This window comes from Macrotis lagotis, chromosome 1, assembly GCF_037893015.1.
Source record: "Macrotis lagotis isolate mMagLag1 chromosome 1, bilby.v1.9.chrom.fasta, whole genome shotgun sequence".
In the NCBI taxonomy this organism is placed as follows: Eukaryota; Metazoa; Chordata; class Mammalia; order Peramelemorphia; family Peramelidae; genus Macrotis; species Macrotis lagotis.
Window position 1 is genome coordinate 388,103,470 of NC_133658.1, and position 23,216 is coordinate 388,126,685.

At 36.8% G+C, this 23,216-nt stretch overlaps 1 protein-coding gene across 4 annotated transcripts in view; it reads left to right on the plus strand.

The window, feature by feature from the left end:
* The window catches only part of ATP10B (ATPase phospholipid transporting 10B (putative)), a 304,974-nt gene that overhangs the window by 155,734 nt on the left and 126,024 nt on the right, over positions 1-23,216 (plus strand). For all 4 annotated transcript variants that reach the window (XM_074212482.1, XM_074212485.1, XM_074212483.1 and 1 more), the window contains 2 exons: positions 12,502-12,795; positions 15,030-15,224. In XM_074212482.1, the coding sequence (XP_074068583.1) occupies positions 12,521-12,795; positions 15,030-15,224 (470 nt within the window). In that variant the 5' untranslated portion in view covers positions 12,502-12,520. The remainder of the gene's footprint in view (positions 1-12,501; positions 12,796-15,029; positions 15,225-23,216) is intronic.

Here is a 23,216-nt window from a genome sequence, read left to right on the forward strand (position 1 = left end):
CAAACTCTATGTGATCCACAGCACTTGCTTCAGCTGCCTTCATGACTATTGTAACAAATTGTTCTCATCCCCAGTGGGAGACTTCATTGAGGAGTTTGAGTCCCCTCAGTTATCTTCAACCTGGTTTAATCTATCTGCTGAAACTGTTTATTGGAGTGTAACCAATATGAATTCTATAGCATCTTGGAACCAGAGGTGAGAATTAGATGGCCCAAAGGTGGGAAGCAGCCCTGAAAGGGGTTCAGCAGCCCTGGAAGGGACTCAGCAGCCCTTATACTAAAGGTACTAGTCTTCCTTGAACATACCCTACACTCCATTCTACAGAGAGCATTAATAATGAATTACTCATAAATACAACGCATGTGTAAAAAGTCAGCCAGGTTATAGATATAGTGGAAAGATTATTAGACTGGAGTCAAAAGTTCAAATTTATATTTTCTAGAAACTATATGATCTCAGTTAAGAAATTTCTCCTCTCCAAGTCCTAATTTCTTCATAGTATTAATAGTAATATTAGAATAATGCCACCTGCATTTATATACCTCACAGATCTGTTGAGAAAATCAGATGAAGAATGGTTTTGTGTGTGCTCTCACTGAATAAATATAACCCACTTGTCCCTAATGTGATCCACTTCTAAATTTATAATCCTAGGATCTCTTTTCCCCAAAATTTCTTGAAGCACTAAGACTTCTCTTTCTCCTTATAACTTATGTGACCTGGGGCAGCTAGGTGGCACAGTGGATACAGCACTGAACCTGGAGTCAGGAGTACCTGAGTTCAAATATGGCCTCAGACACTTAATAATTTCCTAGCCATGTGGCCTTGGGCAAACCACTCCATTTGCCTTGCAAAAACCTAAAAAAAACCCCAAAACTTATATGACCTTGGGTAAGTCACTGACTGATCTTCTTTTAGGCCTCTATTTCCTCATCTATAAATGAAGGGAATAGATTAAATCAGAGGGGTCAAATGGCTCTAACCAGATTAAATTGTAATTGGGGAATATTTAGCAAAATTAATAAAAACAATAAAACATAGAAAATGTTAAGATGTTTTCTAAGTCATCACACAATCTGCAGTGATTCTATGTCTTGCAAACTTTGAATTTCATGTCACTGGATTTAATGACCTCTAAGGTCTCTTTCCTTCCTCTTGGGGACCTCCCTTGAGCCAGATTTATTTGTGTCTGTCTTGCTGTGGCCTACCAAAGCATTTCATTACAATTTTTCAAGCAACAATCTTAGGAAGGGTTTTTTTTTTTTATGACAAGTCTCAATTTGCCTCACAGCATTTCCCATTCTCTGATTCCAGTTCTGTGCTCCAAGACCTCCCATGCTAGAATGTAAACTCCTGTAGGGAGAAGAAAACTGTCATTTTTTTTAAATGTCTGAGTTCCTCTGTACCCAGCTCAGTGTGTCCCAGACAGCACAGACTTAATCAAGGTTTGCTCAACTGAAGTGAAATAAAATGGAAAGTCTAGCAGATGTATATGGCTGCCTCTTTATTGTATTCTGCTCTTGAAGTCTTTGAAAAACCTTTTCTTATTCTTCTGTTCAGAAAAAAGTTATAGAGTTTCTTGCATGCAATATATTCATGCTTAATTAGAATCACCTTAATTATGTTGCTAGTAAACAAAAGCAGAAGACTTTAAAAAAAAAAAGAAAACTTTAAACATGTATTTCTTTCTAGAGGGAAAAAGTAAAAGGAATTTAAGCTGAATATTACCAACATGAATATAGTCCAAAAAATAGCATTAAGATGGAGAAAAAATTTCTAAAAATATCATTCAAAATCTATCTCTGGGGTGCCTAGGTGGCGCAGTGGATAGAGCACCAGCCCTGGAGTCAGGAATACCTGAGTTCAAATCCAGCCCCAGACGCTTAATAATTACCTAGCTGTGTGGCCTTGGGCAATCCACTTAACCCCATTGCCTTGCCAAAAAAAAAAAAAAAAACCAACCAAAAAAAAAATCTGTCTCTGCTATTTATTTCTATGTGACCTTGAACAAATCATATTCTTCTTGGTAAAATGGGAATTATAATAGTATCTACCTCATAGGGTTGTTTATTTGTGTCTGTCTTACTGTGCCCTGTCAAGGCATCTGATTCCATTTTTTCAAGCAAGTGTTATGAAGATCAGAAAAGATAACTTGTAAAACACTTTGTAAACCTTAAAGTGTTTATTAAAGGTAGTTGTTATTAATTATTATTATTATTAGTAGTAGTAGTAGTAGTAGTAGTAGTAGTAGTAGTAGTATCATTTATTAGTTGCTTTTTAACTGTGGTTTAGCTAACTTGTCCAGCCATGTTTTCCTCATCTGTAAAATGAAATTAGACCCAATATAGTCTCCATGATCCTCCTATGAATGAAAAGTTTGCCTGTTATCTTCTTTCCAAGATGCTTTGTCTTTCATTAAACAGGCCACTGGGACATCAGCAAGGTCATGTGGTAAAGTATGAAGAGTGCCTCAATTGGAGCAAGGGAACCAAGGTTTGAATCTTAGCTGATATTTACTAATTATGGAACCATAAGCAAATCACTTAATTTTTCAATGAGTTCCCTTATTGATGGCCCAGAGAGACTTGCACTTCCTACTTGCTAAGGTTGCTTTATAGATCATTTGAGGCAATGCAGTTAGCACTGTGTGACTCAAAAGTGACATCCAAGGGTAGATTATTCAGCAGAGTGTGAAGGAAGACTTTTCCTTGGATGTTAACAGCAAATGCAGGCATAAATGAGTGAGTATCACTAGAATGTTCCTTTATAGCAGGGCTATATTGGGCTAAACTGAGTACTCCTTTTTTTTCCTTTTTTTTTTTTTTTAGGTTTTTGCAAGGCAATGGGGTTAAGTGGCTTGCCCAAGGCCGCACAGCTAGGTAATTATTAAGCATCTGAGGCCGGATTTGAACTCATATACTCCTGACTCCAGGGCCGGTGCTCTATCTACTGCGCCACCTTGCCACCCCTAAATTGAGTACTCCTGCCTAGTTTTTGCACTATTAGAAAGCTAAGAATGGCTTTTACATTTTTAAGTACAATAAAACTTTACTTACCCATGTAAAAGTCATTCTTAGTTAGGGAAAGGTAGGAAGGGAAAAGAGAAAATGAGAGGACAGATTTGACCAAATTCATGATACCTTAGGATAAGGAATGTATAATGATCATTATCTGCTTTTTTCTAACCAATAAACCATTTAGCAGATGGGTATATATGACTGACTTTATTTCTTTGGGAGAATATATTGGAAGAAAGAATCCCATTTCTACTACTTACTATGTGACCTCTTGGAAAAATTAAGGGATGTTGGGTCTAAGGACATTTCTAGTACATATATGTCCTATGACTAAGTAATGTGCATTAAAAACTTTTTAATAGGGGGTGGCTAGGTGGCGCAGTGGATAGAGCACCGGCCCTGGAGTCAGGAGTACCTGAGTTCAAATGTAACCTCAGACACTTAATAATTACCTAGTTGTGTGGCCACTTAATCCCATTGCCTTGCAAAAAATTAAAAAATAAACTATTTAATGTTATTAATGGAAGGAAAGAAGAGAAGGAAGAGGAGGAGGTAATTGCTCCAAGGGAAAAAAATCCTCCTTTTAATAAAAATAGTAATTGCCCAAGATCTTGCTCTGTACCTTGACTTCCCACCAAATTTCTATTTGGAAAATCCTTGGGGCAGGAGCCTCTGAGGCTTTATGAAATGGGTTGTGGAAGCCCTGAGAAGCAATTCTCAATCTCCTGGCATTACCCACAGATCTATTTTTTCCTTCCCACACTTTATTTTCAAGTTTTGTTTTTTTTAAAGCCCTAATTATCTTATGACTGGTGTGATTTCAGATTAAAATTCAATTCAAATGCATCTTTTTGACAAGACATATATATGTATTCTATAATCACATAGTTAGACAGGACTTCAGAAGTCATCAAATCAAATGTGAATCCTAACAACAATTTTCAGGTCAAGATTTCTAACAGTCGTATAGTCTCTCTTAAGGCTTCTGGTGAAAGGATTCTCAGTATCTATACAGGCAACTCAACTCAGTAGTAAGTTATGGAGGGGTTTTTTCCCCTTTATTTATAGCAAGGTTAAATTTGCCTCTGAAAAATCCACTCACTGCTTCTAGTTCTGCCTCATGGCATAGTAGAGAAAGTTCTGCACTTGGAGTCAAGAAGACCTGTATTCAAATCCTGCCTCAAATACAAAATAGCTGACCTCTCTGGAGGCTATTTCTTCAGCTATAAAACTAAAGTGTTAAATCTCTGATTCTGTAATTCATTTTTATAAATCACAGACTTGCAAATACTAACAATAGGTGACAGGTCAAGATCCACTTGGTCATTTTTGGGTCTTGATTGGTTAAGATTGAATAAAAGTAGCATTTTTTTCTGCTTTGGGCAGAAACCCTAAGGTATTTTTTGACTAGGTTAAAGAGGCCAATCTCTGATTCATCTTGTCATTGGACCCAGATGATGCCAGAGGAGAAAAGGTGGCTGGTTTCTTTGTCCAGTGGTCCTTCACTTAAATCCAATTCACTTGCATATCATGTTATCACATACCCAATGTCATGGTCCTCTTAGAGAACAAAGAACAAAAAAAAAAAAAAAAAACAGCAAACATTCCTAAGTCTTTCGATAAGTCTAAATATGACTTCTTAATTCTCCACCATTCTGATTGTCCTTCTCTGGACAAACTCCAGCTCATCAATTTCTTTCTTTATATCTGATTTTCAGAATGTAACATAATTTTCCAGATGGAATATGGCCACAGCAGAATATAGCAGGATTTTCATCCTGGTCCACTAAACCCCCCAGATCTTTTTTATACAAAACTGTTGTCTAGAAACACATGTTTCATTATGTAACGATGAAGATTTTTTTAATCCAAGTCTGTTTCTTTAAACTGATCCCTGTTTGAACCCAGAATCAGAGCCTGAATCTACTACTTTCTACTCATGTGACCTTGAATAAATTACAGCTTCTTTGCCCGTGGGACTCTTATCCTATATTGATTATATTTTCTCACTATAATTCTATGAGATACAGAGGATAAATAGAATAATCCACACTCTTCAGAAGGGAAAACTGAACTTCAGATAAATTAAGTAGTCTGACCATTGGTTGTACAGATGGTAAGGATCAGAGCCAAGGTTTAAGCCCAGTTTTCTTTTCTTTTCTTTTCTTTCCTTTTTAAGCCCAGATTTCTTAAGTAAAGGAGTAATATTGGTTGGTTGGATTTACTCTTTTCTGTAATAAGATATGCAGTCCTAGAACTCAAAGATAATATAGTTTAACCTTCTCATTTAATTAATAAAGTAAAAAGTGAGTGTCAGAGAGGTGAGATAACTTTTCAGAAATTATGCAATTAATAATTAGTCAGGTCAGAACTCCTAACTCCTGGTTCAGCATTCTTTTGACTATACTACAACTTGTTGAATCACTTCAGTCATGCCCAACTCTTCATGACCCCATTTAGAATTATCTTAACAAAGATACTGGAGTGGTTTGCCATTTCCTTCTCCAGCTCATATTACAGATGAGAAAACCAAGGTAAATAGGGTTAAATGACTTGCTCAGAGTCACACTAGCTAGTCTGAGGCTGTTTGAACTCATGTCCTCCTGTGAATCTTAGGTAATCTTTCACTGCATACTGAAGAATCAGCCCCCATTTAAAAAGGTACACAAGTCAAGGGTTGGCTCCATGATGGTTCTACTGCAACTATATTTGTGCAGAAGCTCTCAACTGGCCAGATTAACTAGTTGTCCCACACCCTAGATCATGACTACTCTACATTTGGGAATACTTCAAATATACAAACTGGGAGTCAAGCAGGCGCTGTTAAATGTTTAATAAAAATGTGCACATGGCACACTTTTAAGTCTAATCTAAGTTACTAACAAATAGTAATCATAATAATAAATGTTAACAATGAAGATTAAATAACAAATGTCAATGCAGATTAAATTGCATTCTTAAATAATATTCTTAAATAATTGGCTTCTTAAATAATAAGATGTCTCCATTACTTTAGTTTTAGAAAATTCCCAAAAAACCACACCCTGATTTGTAATGTTTTGGGATTTCTGAGGTATAAATATTCACACAGAAAATTTAATAAGCAGTCATCCTAAACCAGTAAGAGCTACTTCTAGGACACCTCTGAAAATACTTACCCTTTTAATTCAGGGGTATTTTTTATAAATGTTGTTTTATTTTATATTTTCTAATTACACACAAAGATAATTTTCAATATTCATTCTTTAGAAGATTTTGAGTTCCACATTTTTCTCCCTCTCTCCTTTCCCTCCTCTCTCCCCATAACAGGAAGTAACTTGAAATAGATTATATAATCATGTTGAAAATATATTTCCATATGAAAGAAGAATCAGAACTAAAAGGAAAAACAGGAGAAAAAGAAAAAAGCATAAAACAAGTTTTAAAAAGTGAAAATAGTATGCTTTGGACCTTCAAAATCTACAGTTTTTTCTCTGAATGTAGATTACATTTTTTTATCATGAACTTTTTTAGGATTAACCTTGATCACTGAGCTCTATGATGGAGCTAAGTCCATCATAGTTGACCATCACAAAATGTTTCTGCTATTGTTTACAATGTTCTCCTAGTTCTGCTCACTTCACTTAGTATCAGTTCGTGCAAGTCTTTGCAGAATTTTCTTAAGTCTGCTCACACAATTTCTTACAGAAAACATAGTTCTCCATCACAGTCATATACCACAATTTTGTTTAGTCATTCCCCAGAGCTGCTATAGTTTTGTTCATATAGGTCTTTTCCTCTTTTTCTTTGATCTCTTTGGGATACAGATCTAGTAATGATATTGCTGAATCAAAGGGTAGGCACCAGTCTGATTGCCTTTTGAGTGTAATTCCAATTAATTCAGTTTTTCAGCAAGCAAAGTAAAAACCTACTAGGTGTACAATAGCAATATCTGGCCACAGAATTAAGAGGCCCTGAGTTCAAGTCCTAACAAATATTTTCTGTGTGACCTTAGGCAAGTCACTTAACCTCTTAGGGCCCCAAAGCAATTCTTCAACACTACAATTTGCAGAGGAGATTTGTCATTAGTTATTCTGCATACCAATGGTGTTCAGAGTCTTTTCTTTGAGCACCCATCAGTATTTTTTCCCTGAGAAGTATTCTGGGGTTTTCCCAATGGACTTGGATAGCAGTTAAAGGTCTTACTATGAGCTGTCACTATGGAGTTTTGTAATAAATGTCCTAAGGGACAACATCTAGCTCAGAAGGGAGTGGAGTAGGAAGGTCTTAGCTTTGACAGCAAGCCTTTTGATTGGTCATTGGGAGTTGTGTTGTGGACAAGCTCCAAGTGACTTAATTTCCTACTCTGATTGATCATATACTCTTTGGGATCAAGCAGCAACCTTCTGAGATGGACCCTAATCCCCACTTTGGTGACTGGAACATGTATAAATGAAATTGCAGAACTAGAACAAATTTATTAGGCATGGTAACAGACTCTTTAAGCCAAATGACCCATCCCAGTCTATGCTGATGGAGTACACTTTGGCTATGTAGCCAGATCTGGAACATGAGAAAACTATGTTCTCCAAAAATCCTTACCAAGCAGGAGTTTTTAACTGGGGTCCACAGATCCAAATCTATCCCAAAGATAGATGTCAAGAGTTCATTTTTCCTAATCTTGAACTGAAATTTAGCATTTTCTTCAATAATTTAAAAGCATTATATTTAGGTGTCCTTAGTCCTCAGTTAACTTTTCTGATTACCATTTGATTAACCATTACCACCCTGATCACCATTTGGGCAGTTCATAAACTGGTTTTGGAAGTAGCTATTCATGACCTAGTATGGTAACTGAGCTCTAAGGTGACTGCATGATCAGGTGAATGCTTCTAAACAAATACAGCTGCCTTGGAATCAACTTGGAGTCATCCCCATGACTTTTAGACCTTTCTCAGGAGAGCTGGTGCAACCAGATATTCTGTAGGAAAGAATCACTTTGGCATTCTGAGGATAAAGGCAATATAGTATAGATCAGGGTTTCTTAACTTTAATGTTCCATGGACCAGACTTCTCAGAATAAGTTTTTAAATCCATAAAATAAAAACAATTACATTGAAAGATAACATTTTCCCAACCAAGTTATTAGAACTCCTGAAATATACCTACTGGCTCTTGGGGTGTTTGTAAACCCCAAGTTAAGAAGCCCTGGTATAGAGAAAAGAACACTTAACTGAGAGTTTGTAGACAAAAGTGAAAAAAAAACAGTTTAAGAAGAGAGACAGAAATTGCAGGAAAGAAAATAGCTAATCCCTGGATCTAGATCATGGAAGACAGGTGAGAGATTGCAATTAATCAAGGTCAGATATGGAGAAGATAGCATTGGCAGGGAATAGATCACCTCATCCCCAGAGATTGAAAGAAAGGAAAAGTGGGTAGATGAAGATAGAACAAGAATTTTGGACATACTTGACACTATTTGCTGTATTTTGTGTCAAGGGGGTTTCATTTTCCTGAATAAAATAGGAAAGGAAGTAACTAAAAAATTAATAAAAAGAGGCAAGGAGGAGAGTTGGTCAGGGAATGGTGGAGGGAGCTTCAGGAAAGGGGGAAAAGATCTGAAATAGTCCTTATGAGAAATACATTAGGGAATAATCAAGAAATAAGCAGTTGCTTTGTAACAGTGAAGACCTATAATGACTTGTAAGACTCATAGACACTGAATCCTATTGACAAGAGAATATGGAATATTCTGTTTTTAAATTGACAGGTTTTCTTCCCCACCCCTTACCAAACCTTTCTCATACTAGAAATTATTAACTCTTTCAAAGTGAACAAATAAATACACACATATATACATATACATGGAGAGAAATATAGAAGCAGAGAAACAAAGAAAGAGATTAAAAACAGAGAGAGTATATATGTTGGTATGTATATACACATATGCTTTTCAAAATCTCCATCAAGCTAGTTTGTGAACCAGTCAAATAAGGACAGATATTTTCATTACAGACTGTTCAAAGTTGAAAATTCCACCTACTCTCTATTTGTCATTCAGGGTGTCTGTGGGTGGCTCAAGGTAGGACTCTTATACTAACATGGACAGCTGTGGAGCATACAGATCCAGGAATTGACAGGAACTTCATTCCTGAGCTGTGACTCCCATTAGGGGGTAGGGAGGGAGCAAAAAAGGGGGAAAAAAAGGTTCCAGAAATTATAATAAGTATAATACAGTAATTCAGTGAGGCTGAGAAATCCCCAGAAAAGATTTCTGTTTCTAAACAGAAGGGGGGGAGGGAGAAGAGAGAAGAGAGAAGCAATAGGATTAGAACAAGAGACAATTATTTAAATCCCCCTATCTTAATCTGTAAAATGGGAATGGCACTTGAAATAAAAAAGACATGTCTCAACTACTTGTTAGCTGTGCAAATCTGAGTAAGTTATTTAACCTCTCTCAGACTCAGTTTCCATAACTATAACATGGGAATAACATCTATCTCAGTGTTACTATGAAGATCAAGTGATATATTAGATGTAAAGTACTTTGCAAATCTTAACGTGCTATGTTACCCTTAACTGGTACTCCTAAAGTCAGTTCTCTATCTTTCCCCAACACCACCTCCCCTCATGTCCAATCTAAAATTCTCTTTAAACATTAATAGATGATAAGATACCCTTTTTTGGTAGAACACAAACAAGGTTGCCACAGCAGGAGAGATTTGCAAAATTCTGGTGGAAATAGTTGAAGACGGAAAATGATGAAGAAGATATTCATTCTATTAAGTGTTCAGGACAGGAAAAAAATGCTTGAAATTCAGAATTACAAAAAAAAAGACTGTAATTAACTGGGCAAGTTAGCCTAGATGTGTCAATGTCTCAGGGAAAAAAAAATAAATGAAATGAAATGAGAGATGATACCTGTGAAAATAATTGGTGCCCAATTACTGCAACTTCAAGCCCAAGGCAATCTGAAATTTAATTAGCAATGATGGGTAGGTGAATGGGTAAGTTCACTGTTAATGTTTGATGTCACATCAAAGAATAAAATCTGAGTTACATGAAGCTTGGAGGCACCTCAAGGAGTCACATAGTACAGTACCCAGCTTTAGACAAATGACCTCCTTACCCTGACCCCTAAAACTCAAACCAATGGTAATTCCCCATTCCCCAAATTCCAGGCTCCCTGTTTTATTGTTCAGTTTCCCTGAGAAGACATTTTTGTTTACAACTAAATGAGTGCTCAGGAAGAACCTTCCTGTCCTGGAAGCACAATCCATAAGGTTACATTTATGAAACAGTGCTTCCATTTCTGAATGAGTTGAGATTTGCAGTGGTCAGTGCCATTCACCAAGCTCCTACCATGAACAGATCTCTGCCTCAATCTCACTGGGGAGACATGCATGAGAAAAATAAGGTTCACCTGGTGCCTGTCATCAGAGCATTTACTCTGTAGTTAAAGAGACAGATTACACAGAAGGGACAACCTGGTGAAATTAGTGCTGGCTCTGAGATCAGAGAACTTAGATTCATATCCTACCTCTGATGCTCATTGCCTGTGTGACCTCAGACAACCCAATAACTCAATGAACTATGAGTCAATCATTGTGCTAAGTGCTGGGAGTACAATTAAAAAAAAAAAGAAAGATAATTCCTTCTGTTGAGGCACTTATAAACTAATGGGGGGGGGGGAGAGACAACACAAAAGGAGGCAAGAAAGATGATGAGAGACCATCAGGGGCATCTTGTCAATGTTGTTGAGACCAGGGAGATGCAACAGATGCAGAGTGGGATGAGACAGGAAAAAAAATCCAATTTCTACCTTCTGAAAAGGAAGGCATTAGGAGGAGTTTGAGATTCTGCCCTCCAGCCCTCCAATCATAGGGGAGAAGGCTAAGGGAGATAGTGTCAATCAAGACTCGAATTAGCAATGTGGTGATCCTAAGAACAAAAAGGAAAAGTTCTTTGGAAAAGAATTCCAAAGAACTTGGTAAACCTGAATGCAAACCTGCTGTAAAGCAGATTCCATCCCAGGCAATATGAAAGATATCTGACTTTCTCTGGTGGTAGAATGTCATTTCCTGTCCATCCTTGAATTTTAGGCACATCAGTATTCCATGACAGGCACTGGCTATGCCTCAAGTGCCCCACATAAGTACCAGATACTCTATAAAAGATTGCCATATAAGCCAAATTCTAAGTATTAAAGGCTTCACTGAGTCTATTTTTGACTTGAGATTTTATTTTTATTACATTCACAGTATTAAGACAAGTTTATAATAACCTTGAAGTCAAGATATCATATCATTCTATTTTTTTTAAAAAAAGGTAAAGTGAAGGTGTAGAATTTTACAAACAGAGCTAGATCTCAAGAGCTAGGGCAAGGATAACAGAGAGAGAGACAGAGACAGACAGACAGAGGGGAGGGAAGGGAGAGGAGGGGAGGAGAAAGAGGAGATGGGGAGGGAGAGGGGAAACTGTGTTACATAAAATAGCTTGGAAGAACCTCAGAAAGGGAGTACTGCAGACAAACGTGAATCACGTGTGAAGTCTGGCTATCAGTTTTCTATAGTTTCAGTCCCTAGAGCAGAAGAACAATGTCACATAGCTGGTTTTGTTGGTCTTACCATGTTGTGAGCCTTTGGTTAAAATTAAACAATAACTATAGTTAAGTATCATCTGCAATGTGCCCCTCCCCTGTGGCTAGATACAGTTCTTTCTCCCTGAGGCAGATAATTATCTTTTTGACACAAAGGCACTACCTTCATTTGGCTTCTACACATTCTTAGTGAGTAACTATTTCATCTCATTTCTTAGAAATCCCCCACATTTGATCTTCAGGAAGTTCAAATACAATGAAGATCATTGGAACTCAGAAACGTGGGATTCTTGGCCATGAAGAATAATCCCATTGACATTTTGAATCTCTCTACTCCTTAGTTTAAGGCAGGACCAATCCTAGACAAAATTGAAAAGCAGCCAAGGTTTTCCTTCAACATTATTCAAACCTTCTCCTATACACTCTGACTTCTTCCTCTCCTCTTTATGACTCCCCAGAACCTCCCATTGAAGTCCTATCTGGGTCAGTTCTGCTCACAAGTATCTCATGATCCTCATCCTTAACTCCAATATCCCATCAAAATTTCCCTTTATTTGTATCTGACTCATGCAAATTTGTTAACTGATGACAGCAACTTGTACTATACCCTTCCTAAGTAGAATTTCACTTTAATAGGTAGTCTCTAGAAGCACAACTAAACTAAAAAGTGATTTAAGGGAGTATATTATTATCCCCATTAAACAGAAAGAAAACAGAAACTGAGAGATGAAGTCATTCACTATAGAACCATCACACAATTAGCCACAGAGCAAGTCTCCTAAATCATGATCCACCTGTCTTTCCATATGGCCAAACTGGTGCTTTTGCCTGTTAAAGATCAAGACAGCTTCTGTATCTCTTAAATCCCTCTCATTTAATCCCTACATTGTATATGTTTTTTTTCAGCCTTAACCTACCAGTCAAGATGGCTCTGTCAGTGGATTCCTCTTGGTTTCGCTGGCAAGGGCGAGTTAAGGACAACTTCTTCCAGACTCCTTCAGAATCCACTCCACTGTTGTCTGTGGCTAAAGAGAGACAAAGCTACAATCTAAGTCAACAACGGATTGTTTTTCCTAATAACAAGATATTTCACCAAGACTGGGCAAAAGTTTCAAAGTTTTACTCTGGCAATAGGATCCACACCACCAAATACACCCTGTTCAACTTTGTACCCCGAAACCTCTTCAAGCAATTTCACAGGTATGACTTAGCTGCTGAAGTTAAGATCAGGCAATTAGAGACCTAGAGTTGGAAGGGACTTCAAAGGTCATCTAGTCTAGTACCTTCATTTTACAGATGAAAAAACTGAGATCCAGAGATATGACTTTCTCAAAGTCATACAAGTGGCTTTCATTACACCCCCCCAAAAAAATAATGGAATCTGTTTCAGATAGAGATTAACTGATCTCTTCAAAGTTTACTAGTGTGAAGTATTTTATAAACTTGGTTAGTTCTCAAAGGTAGGAAAGAAACAACTTATGAAGTTGATCTTTCTTTTTTAAAAAGTCATGGTTGTCAGAGATGGTTTCTGACAAAGCTGAATTTAAAGGGAGTTTAGGAGAGACAAGAAGGAATTCTATGGCAATAAGAGACAGTACAACACTGGAACAGATAGAATGTCATTTATGTATATTTGAAGTTCATTAGATTCTGCTCAATTTTAGAAGAGTTTAAAGGACAGATTTGATGAGATTAGGAATTGGGTCATGAATATGAGTCTCATTTCTGCTACTAACCAACTATGTAACTTCAAGCCAATCTAGATTTATAGAATTCTAGAACTGAAAGAGATCCTAAACCATAATCAAGTCCAATCTGCTAGTCTTGAACCCAAAACAGAAATCCCTTATACAACACCCCCAACAAGAGACCCATTATCATCTTCTTGAGTGCCTCCAGTGACAGGAAGTGATTATTTTACAAGCTAGACATTCCATTATTAAATATCTAAGTACTGACAAGGTCTTGCATATATTACCATGAAATCTGCCTCTCTGTAATTCCCTTTCATAGTTCTTCCCTCCAGAGGATCACAGAATGATTCTAATCTCTCTTCTGCTGGTCAATCCTTCAGGTATTTAAAAGTAGTCTTCAAATCTTCTCCAAGTTAAGTGTCCCAAGAAACTTCAAACTTTCATGGAAAGATTTTACAGATCCCTCTGGATTCCATTTTCTCAGTCTATTCTAAGCTTGCTCATATCAATCACTCTTTCCATGATATTCCCAAAGAAGATTCAACATTTCAGATATGATATGACTAATAAAAATGTTATTGGAACTATTAGATCCTTTCATCTAAATGTTGTAAATTCTGTCAGTGCATCAGCTCTTTAAACAACCACATCACTTTTTGACTCCTTATTAATGTTGTGATCAAATAAAAATTATGGTCAGCCATAACCCTCTGGTCTCTTTAACATGAAATGCTGCTTAGACATGTTTAACCCAATCTGTATTTAATCCCTTGGAGCTTCCATTTTCTCATTTGAGAAATGTGCAATTTTAAAATTAGAAGCCCTTTGAAAAATATAATATAATTTACAAATTCTAGGTACTACCCTAAACCAGAAATAATCAGGGATCCATAAATTTAGTTTTTAAAAAAATATTTTGATGACTCAAATATTTCAGTATAATTGGTTTCCTTTGTAATGCTAAATATTTTATCTTAAGACCTTAAGAACTTTAATCCAAGAAAATATTTGGAGGCTTTACCAAAGTGCCAAAAAGAAACCATGACACAAAAGTAGTGAAGAATCTCTGCTCTAAAATTCCCCTTTTCCCTAAAATTCTCCAGTTCTAACTGTATTAGTGGATAGGTACAGAATCTCTAGGGCTAGGTGATCTGAGTTTGAAATCTGCCCCACCACCACCTCCAAACTTACTAGCTATCTAATCACAGGAAGGCCACTTACTCTCAATATGCCTATTTCTTCATCTGTAAAATGCATATATTAACTAATGATTATATAATTTAGCAAGGTTTGCTAAGTATTTTACAATAGTATCTCATTTTATCCTCACAATAACTCTAGGAAGTAGGTGCTATTATTTTCTCCCTTTTACTGATGAGAAAATTGAGGCAGATAGAAAGGTCTCACAGGTAGTATCTGATATGAACTGGCTGGGTTTGAACTGTTAACTCTAGTGGCACTGTGCCACCTTGCTGCCTCTATAGAATAATTCTTTTACAACTGATCTCACAGGGTTGTGAGGAAAAGACTTTGAAGACTTTAAAGCACTGTGCAAATGAATTATTAATATTATTTTTATGAGAATATCATATTTTTCTGTTATAGAGTCCAGAATATGAAGGAAAACAAGAAAATGTATTTTGCCACCTAGGATACTTTTCATTTGGTTGTTTTTTTTTAATTTTCTTTTGTTTTGCCTTCCATGTCTGATTTGAACTCTAATCTCTTTGCCTCTTGCAGGTGGGCTAATCTCTACTTTCTTTTTCTGGTGATTCTGAACTGGATGCCATCTATAGAAGTCTTCCACAGAGAAATCACCATGTTGCCTTTGGCTATTGTACTGCTGATCATCATGGTAAAAGATGGTATGGAAGACTATGAGAAATACAGATTTGACCAAGAAATCAACTCCTCCAACATTCAAATATATGAAAAGTAAGAGAAATAATATGTTTATTTTATCATCTCTTAAAACAGGTTTACAAAGTCTTATTGGTGCAAGCAAGAAACTGGCATCTCTTTTGTATTATAATTTTCTTATATACAACTCATCCATAAAATAGCAAATCTCATTTATGTAGGTCTTTTCTTCAAAGGAATTGAGAAAAGTGTATAAGAATCCCTCTTTTAGACATCATAAAACTGAGACCAATTAAATGATATGTACATTGTGTTTGAGGTAGGACTTAAGAGACCCAAGCCAATCTTCTCTCCATACATCATATTAATTCTGTCCATGCTAGTTCACGGATATTTGATAGCAATGTACAACTTGATCAGCAAGCATTTATTAAGTATATTAGGCACTGGAGAAGAGGCTAGAGTATCCTTATTTATTATTAAATTTCTGAAGATTGGAAAGCAACATGGTGTAGTGGCTAGAGATTCATGCTTAGGAGAAGAAAGACTTGAGTTTAGAATCCATCTCTGACCAATTTTGCCTGACACTTGGTGTGAGTAGAAGAGGGGGAAGGGAATAAATCATTTAACCTCTCAGTGCCCCAGGTAACTTTCTAATCCTCTAAACTGAAAAAAAAAAGTGATTATTTCCTTTAGTAGATATAGTTTCTTCCCTGAGGGTTCTGTATATCAAAAAAATCATGGTAACATTCTTTTCCCATCTTTTGAAGATTGGGAGCAAAGAAAGGATTAACAACTATTGTACTTGTTTATAGTTCCCCTTAAGGTTTACTAAACACTTTCCTTATGAAACAGCTATAGAGTAAGTAGTGCTGATATTGATACCCATTTTTTAGATTAAAAACCTGAGGCCCAGAAAGATTAAGCAAATTTCCCAAGGTCACAAGACTGCCAAGTTGTAGAGCTGTGAAATTTGAATACAAGACCTCTAGCCTCAAATCTAATGCACTGTGCACAATCTCTCATATTTATATTGCACTTTGAAGTTTGCAAAGTATATGAGGGACAAATAATACAAGCATTATTATTCCCATTGTACAGATAAGGAAGTTGAGGCACTTAAAGGTTAAGTGACTTTTTCATAGTCATAGAACTAATAAATGATGATAAAATGAAGGAGTTAGCATAAAAGAGCTGAATACAAATGTTGGAAAATTTTAAAGATCAATGCATGGTCCTCATAAAGAGATGTAAGAAGTATTTGGTTTATGAGTATGGAATGTAACTCTTTTTTTAATATATTGATCAGTTTTGCTGATTTTTTTCTTCTCTTTTCTCCTTTATTCCTTTTAAAATTTATTTGATAAATGGAATGGCAGTCTGGGAGGGGGAAAGGGAAGGGGAGAAATATAGTGACAAATAGGTGGTATAAAAACAAAAATATCAAAAATTATTCCAAAATAATTTTTAGAATGAAGAAATTGGACTACATGATTTCTAAGAAATCTTCAAGCTCTATCTAACATTCTGTGCCTAGTCTATTTTGATCTCCTGTGATTTAAGCAACAATATGAGATGCCTGGCAAATAAAATCATTAGGAATTTTTAGGACACTTACTGGCATCTACAGTATGAGGCTTGCCATCCCTATATTGGGATAAATTAGTATGATTGTCCCAGAATCAATACTGTCTCAGAGACTGGGGGGCTAAGCAATAGCTCAGGGAACCAGTCAGTAAAAGAGGAAAGAGATTATTCTACCATTTGAGCCTATATAAAAGAACTTAGGCATGCATAAATGTATACACACACACACACACACACACAGACGTATATAATCAGTCCACAATATCCACCAACCATCATGGAGGTAAATAATAGCTATCTCACTTTTGTAATTTCTTCTCTTTTAACAATTTGCATGATGTCCATTTGTAACTCCATTTTACCTGGAAAGAAACTCAGAAATATCCAAGAGTGAATGAGTGAGGAACTTTGGAAAAGATTTTCCAAGTGATGTATAAAAATTGTATTATACCACTACTCACCAAAAAAAAATACAGTGGGGAAACAAAAACCATCTGCTTGGGCATCTGTTCCCCAGATCCCTGGACCATAAGAGGCAGAATTCATTGTAAGCATTAGCATTGAGGGATGGGGCTTTCAGATTCACCCAAGAGTCCAATGCCAGAGATAGAGGGATTTTTTTTAATAATACATTTTACAACCCAGAAACATTTGAATGGCAAATTTTCAAGAATCAAACATATTTACCATGTCTTGGTAATTATGTAAGGACAGGAAAATAGGATAACTGATATGCACAAATAATCCAAAAACTACAGGGAGAACTAAGCTTCAAGGCTATTCCGGTCATATGTGAATGAATTTACTGGATCCTTTTTCTAAAAGTAAGTAATAGGATCATATGATTTAGATTTGGAAGGCAATTTTAGTTGTTCTTTGAGAAGAAGAAAGGAAAGGAATGAAGAAAGAGTTGAGAATTAACTGTGCCACTGACCATATAACCCAATATGAAATCAAATAACCTATCTTATCCCCTATATCTTCTGTAAAATGGATTCAACTTGATGGTCTCTATGGCCCCTTCTAATTCTAAATCTTATGTAATGAATATTTATCAAGTCTCTGCTATATCAAGTATCTGGGGAAATAAATATAGAAGCAAGACTGTTAAAGTCCTCAAGGGACTTACATTCTATTGGAACATCAGCATATCAGGATGTGTTTTAGATTTAAGACCTGTAAAAGGTGCTCTGTATCATCATTTTTTTTCTGCATTATCATTTTGCTGAAGACCAGCCCTGGATCAATGCACTTGGCTCATTGATTAGTGGCCCTGGTGGATACTGACTTCGAGTATTTCATTCTACATTATCTTCAACATAATAGAAGTTCCTTGCAATTAGTGATTGGTTTCATAGCCCTATCACCTAGCTCAGTGCTTCATATATATAGTGTTCCACAAAGTAGGAAAGAAATGATATAATGGGAAATTTAAACTAAATAAAAGGGGAAAAATGATCCTTTCTGATAACCTGTTAAGTAGAACAACCTTTCAAGAAATACAAATATTTGGGAAACTACTTATTCCTTGCAATACACACACACATGAAGAAGGCTTTCTCTTCTTGTTTTGTTATTTTACAGGGCAATGGGGTTAAGTGATGTGCCCAAAGTCACACAGCTAAGTAAGTATTAAGTGTCTGAGGCTGGACTTGAATTAAGGTTCTCTTGACTCCAGGGCTGGTGCTCTATGCCCTGCACCACTTAGCTGCCTCTAAGAAGGCTTTCTCAATGAAATATCTAGTAAGGGCACAGCCTTAACACTTACTTAGCATGGATATAACCATAGTCATGAAAGTTTATGCAGGAAAGATCAAGAAACTGCTAGAATTAATGGAAAATTCAGACAAAAAAATAGAGAACACTCTATTGGAAGCTAGCTCCTTAAAAAGTGATAATTAGGGCATTCTGGTTTGCAATATAAATGGCAGTGAGACACTTCTTCATTGAAGGCACCTTCTATATAATGAAGTGCTCCATAAAAGCTTATCCAACACTGATAGTCCCACTTGTTTCATTCTGTAGATGAGACCTGAATTAGGACTTATATATCAAGCATCATAGATTCATTCATTTGTTCAACAAACCATAAGTACTTATGGTATTGGTCCTTGTCCTTCATTATCAAAAAAAGGAAAAATTTACATCACTATGTTATAGACAAGTCACTGTGTATCCAACTGTGGCTGATCAGAACAATATGAGCTCGGAATGCTCTACCATAGGTTGGATAGCCCATATGAGCACCTGTGGTGGGTACAATTTTTAGGCCACCTTTTCTAACCTCTTGCTCACACCAGGAAGTGAGCAATGTGGTCCGTAAAAGACTGCTCAAACACCCAGCGGATTACCACATCCCAGTGCTGTTTCCAGGAAGGAGAAAACCCCAGGACCTGAACTGCCAGTGTGTAAGGTTGTGACTGTGGTTCCCAGTGTATCTGCACTTGCTGCTTCATCACTTGCCTATCACCAAAGGACTTTTTGAGGTAGGAATGATAAAGTGGTATGGGCAATGTCTTTTGATTCTTGTGAAAATTGACTTTAAGTGAGGCAAAGTCATTGGCTTACCTCTCTTTCAAAGTCAACATGGGGGGGGGGGGGGAGTGGCTAGGTACACAGTGGATAGAGCACCAGCCCTGTAGTCAGGAGTACCTGAGTTCAAATATGGCCTCAGACACTTTCTAATTAACTAGCTGTGCGGTCTTGGGCAAGCCACTTAACCCCATTGCCTTGCAAAAAAAAAAAAAAACCTAAAAAAAAAAGAACAAAGTCAACACAGTCCAGTGGTTTACTGTGAACACAAAAGAAGTATTTATCCACTCTCTCAAGGGTCACATCAATGTGATGTATATCACAACACAGTCAAGTGATGGCTCTAGATGACCTTGGCATCTTCAGTATCTAACCAAGCTCTAGGTACTCCACAAACACATTCTTGGTCATTAGAGTGAATTGTTCTTATCTGCCCATTCCACCAGGGAAAATCTTCACATGCTTGGGGTAGATACTCCCCCCCCAGCTTGCTGATAGGTTTGAGATCCCCTTGGTTATCCTCAACCTGATTTAGCCTGTCTATCAAAATGGTTTACCAAATTGTGGCCACTGTGCATGCTATAGCTTTCTGGAGCCACAGGTTGAGAGTTCAGTGGCTCAGATGGCTATCAAAGGTGGAAAGCAACCCTGAAAGGAACTCAGCAGTCCTTAAAAGAGTTTGACAGACCTCACATCAGAGGTACTAGTCTTTCTTGAACACACCCTACACTCCTACCTGTAGTATACAGTACATTGATGTGACCTTTGAGAGATGGGCTAAACATTTCTTTAGTGTTCTCAATAGACCATCATCAACTGTTGCAGAAACCACTGACCATTTATCTCAGGTTGAAGTCATTTCCTCTTTAACTAAACTTCTAACTGAAGACAAGGTTTTGAATGTCAGAAGGTTCCTCTCATGTGGCAATGCACCTGGTTTTGATTCCATTCTAGCAGAAATCTATAAGGAGGGGGGGAAGTCCTCTTATTCATACTAAAGCTGAAAGAATCATCCTGGTTATATGGCAAGAGGAAGTTTTCCTCCAAAGAGACCAAGGATGACTCCAATGTTGATCTCTATAAAGGAAAAGGAAATAGGTTGTTCTATGACAACTATGGCAGCAGACAGTGAGTGGAAGGGATTTATCTCTCTTTCAGTCATTCCTAATAAGATTCTAGTAGAGTCCTCTCCTTTATCTGGAATATGGTTATCTACCCAAGAGCCAGCTTGGCTTCAGAAAGGGCCAAGGAATGTTGATGTAATGTTTGCTATCTGACGACTCCAGAAGAAATACTGGGAGCAGAACAGAGGTCTGTATATAATGTTCACTGATCTAACCAAGGCCTTTGATACTGTCAGTCGTGAGGGCCTGAAGAAGATCATGATGAAATTTGATTTCTGAGAGAAGTCCAGAAGTATGGTTTTGGTTTCATGTTGGCATTCTGGATAATGGACAATGCTCTTGTACTTTCCCAGTCATCAATGGAGTGGAGCAGGGCTGTGTGCTTGCTCCCATACTTTTTAGCATGATAATTTTGGTGATGTCAGATATCTTCAATGAAGAGAAAAAAACAACATTGGCATTTTAATTTGAAAAGGCTACAAAACTATACTAAAGTGGAGAGTTAGTATACAACTTTTTGTTTGCAGATAACTATGCACTCAATGCAGCCTCTGAGATACAATCAATTCTGTGCCTCTTATGTTAATTTTGGCCTAATAATTAATACCAAGAAACCCACAGGTGCTCCACCAGGCAGCAACATACCATCCATATATAGAACCATTGGTTACAGCATATGGAGAAATTTTGATTACTGTGGACAAGTTCACTTACTTTGGCAGTATACTTTCCATGGATATACAAATAATGAGTTTGATGCATTCACTGACAGAGCTAGCTCAGGATTTGGGAGGTTCTTAAAGAATTTATGGGAGGGGCATCTAGGTGGCACAGTGCTGGCCTTGGAGTCAGGAGTACCTGAATTCAAATCCGGCCTCAGACATTTAATAATTACCTAGCTGTGTGGCCTTGGGCAAGCCACTTAACCCCATTTGCCTTGCAAAAACCTAAAAAAAAAAAGAATTTATGGGAAAGAAGAGGTATTAGACTGCCTATCAGCTGAAGTCATTATGCTGTCCTCATTTTTGTAAGCCTGTGGAAATGTGGATAATTTATCATCTCCAAACCAGAAAATTGAACCATTTCATTTGAATTGTCTTAGGAAAATTCTGAAGATCACCTGGCAAGATAAGGTATCTGGACACTGAGGTCCTTCTCAAGCAGAACTGCCAAGTATTAAAACTTTACTACAAAGAGGACAACTCCAATAGGCTGACCATGTTGTCCAAATGACAAAATTACACTTGCCTAAAAGACTATTTTACAGAGAACTCATATAAGTCGTCAGAAGTAGTTCAAGGACATTTTACACTCCTTCTCAAGAACTTGGTATCAAATGTGAGACATGGGAGACACTGGCACACATGGTATGGCACTCCCACATCAAAAAGGCATTGAGCTCAATGAGTAAAGTAGGATTGAGATAGCTCAAAAGAAATGTGAGATGTGCAACTTTAGAGAAATCTCCCTCCCAAATGTTCACATGGATTGTTTGTATCCAACCTGTAGTAGAACATTTCAAACTGATTTTGTTCTGATCAACCACACAGCTGAACATGCTGGACATTGATCCCAACATAGTGATGTCATTTTTGTTCTCTTCCAGCATGAAGAACAAACAAAAACCCACAACAATGCAATACATTGTAGACTCTGGGGACCATGAAAAGAAAGGTGGCATGGAATATTGCCTAAATCCTGGCCATACAGTCAGAAAACTTGGGGTTATGCCCAAACTCTGATACTTTATCATATGGTTTCGGCAGGTCTCTTTATCTTTCTGTTCCTTTATGTGTAAATGAAGAATTCCTTGGGGCCAGAACTTGGCAAAAAAAAATTTTTTTACCTCCACTCTCTGATGTATTTAACCATTTACTTCTACCAGTTACCTCAGAAGCATAATGTGAGTAAAGTGCTTTTAAAACTATACAGGACTATATGATTTGCAAAACTACTAAATCTTTTTTCAATATGAATCCACACCTCTTCCATCCTGAATTTGTGAGGTTGAATTTTGTGGTGATTCAGTGACTTGCCCGGAGTCTCATAGGTAGAAAAGAAGTTACAAAAGATATTTTCATTATATCTGTGTCTGAGACTTTCAAGAGTATGCTTAAATCAAAGAGTATTCAATGATGCCCAATGTCAAGGGCAAATAAAGATAATTGCCCATATGGGAATAAACAAAAAACAAAAATAAGTTGTAAGTTTTTATAGTAACATTGATTCAATTTCCTCATATCAGATCCATGCCATCATAGTCTTAAACTTTTTCCTTTCTCACTCCCTTCATCTTTTTGGATTCACTTAGATTTGGCTCCTTCCTAACAATACCACTTCCCTGGCCACCTTTTCTAGCTCTAGCTGCACTTTCAGTCATACCCCCCCCACCCCAAATTACTGTTCAGGAAAGAATTGGAAAACTCCTTGCTCCCCAGCACCACTTCCAGGCTCACCTTCTATCACCATTGATTAGTAACCACACCTCTGTGAGAGCTCCTGCTCTCATACTAAGAGATATAAACATAAATATTGATAGTCCTTCAAAGACCCTCATTTTCAGATTCTTCAACTTATTCATTTCACATTCATTTCATACTCCTCCACCCACCTCAGTTTCACACTAAAATATTTGGTCATATCTTTGATCTTGCCATTGTCTATAAATATACATACACATACACACATATATAATATATATATATATATATAATATATATATATATTTCTCTTTATATATAATATATACACACATATATACACACATACATATACATACATATGTATGTATATATAATGTATAGTCATGAACTCTGATAATAGT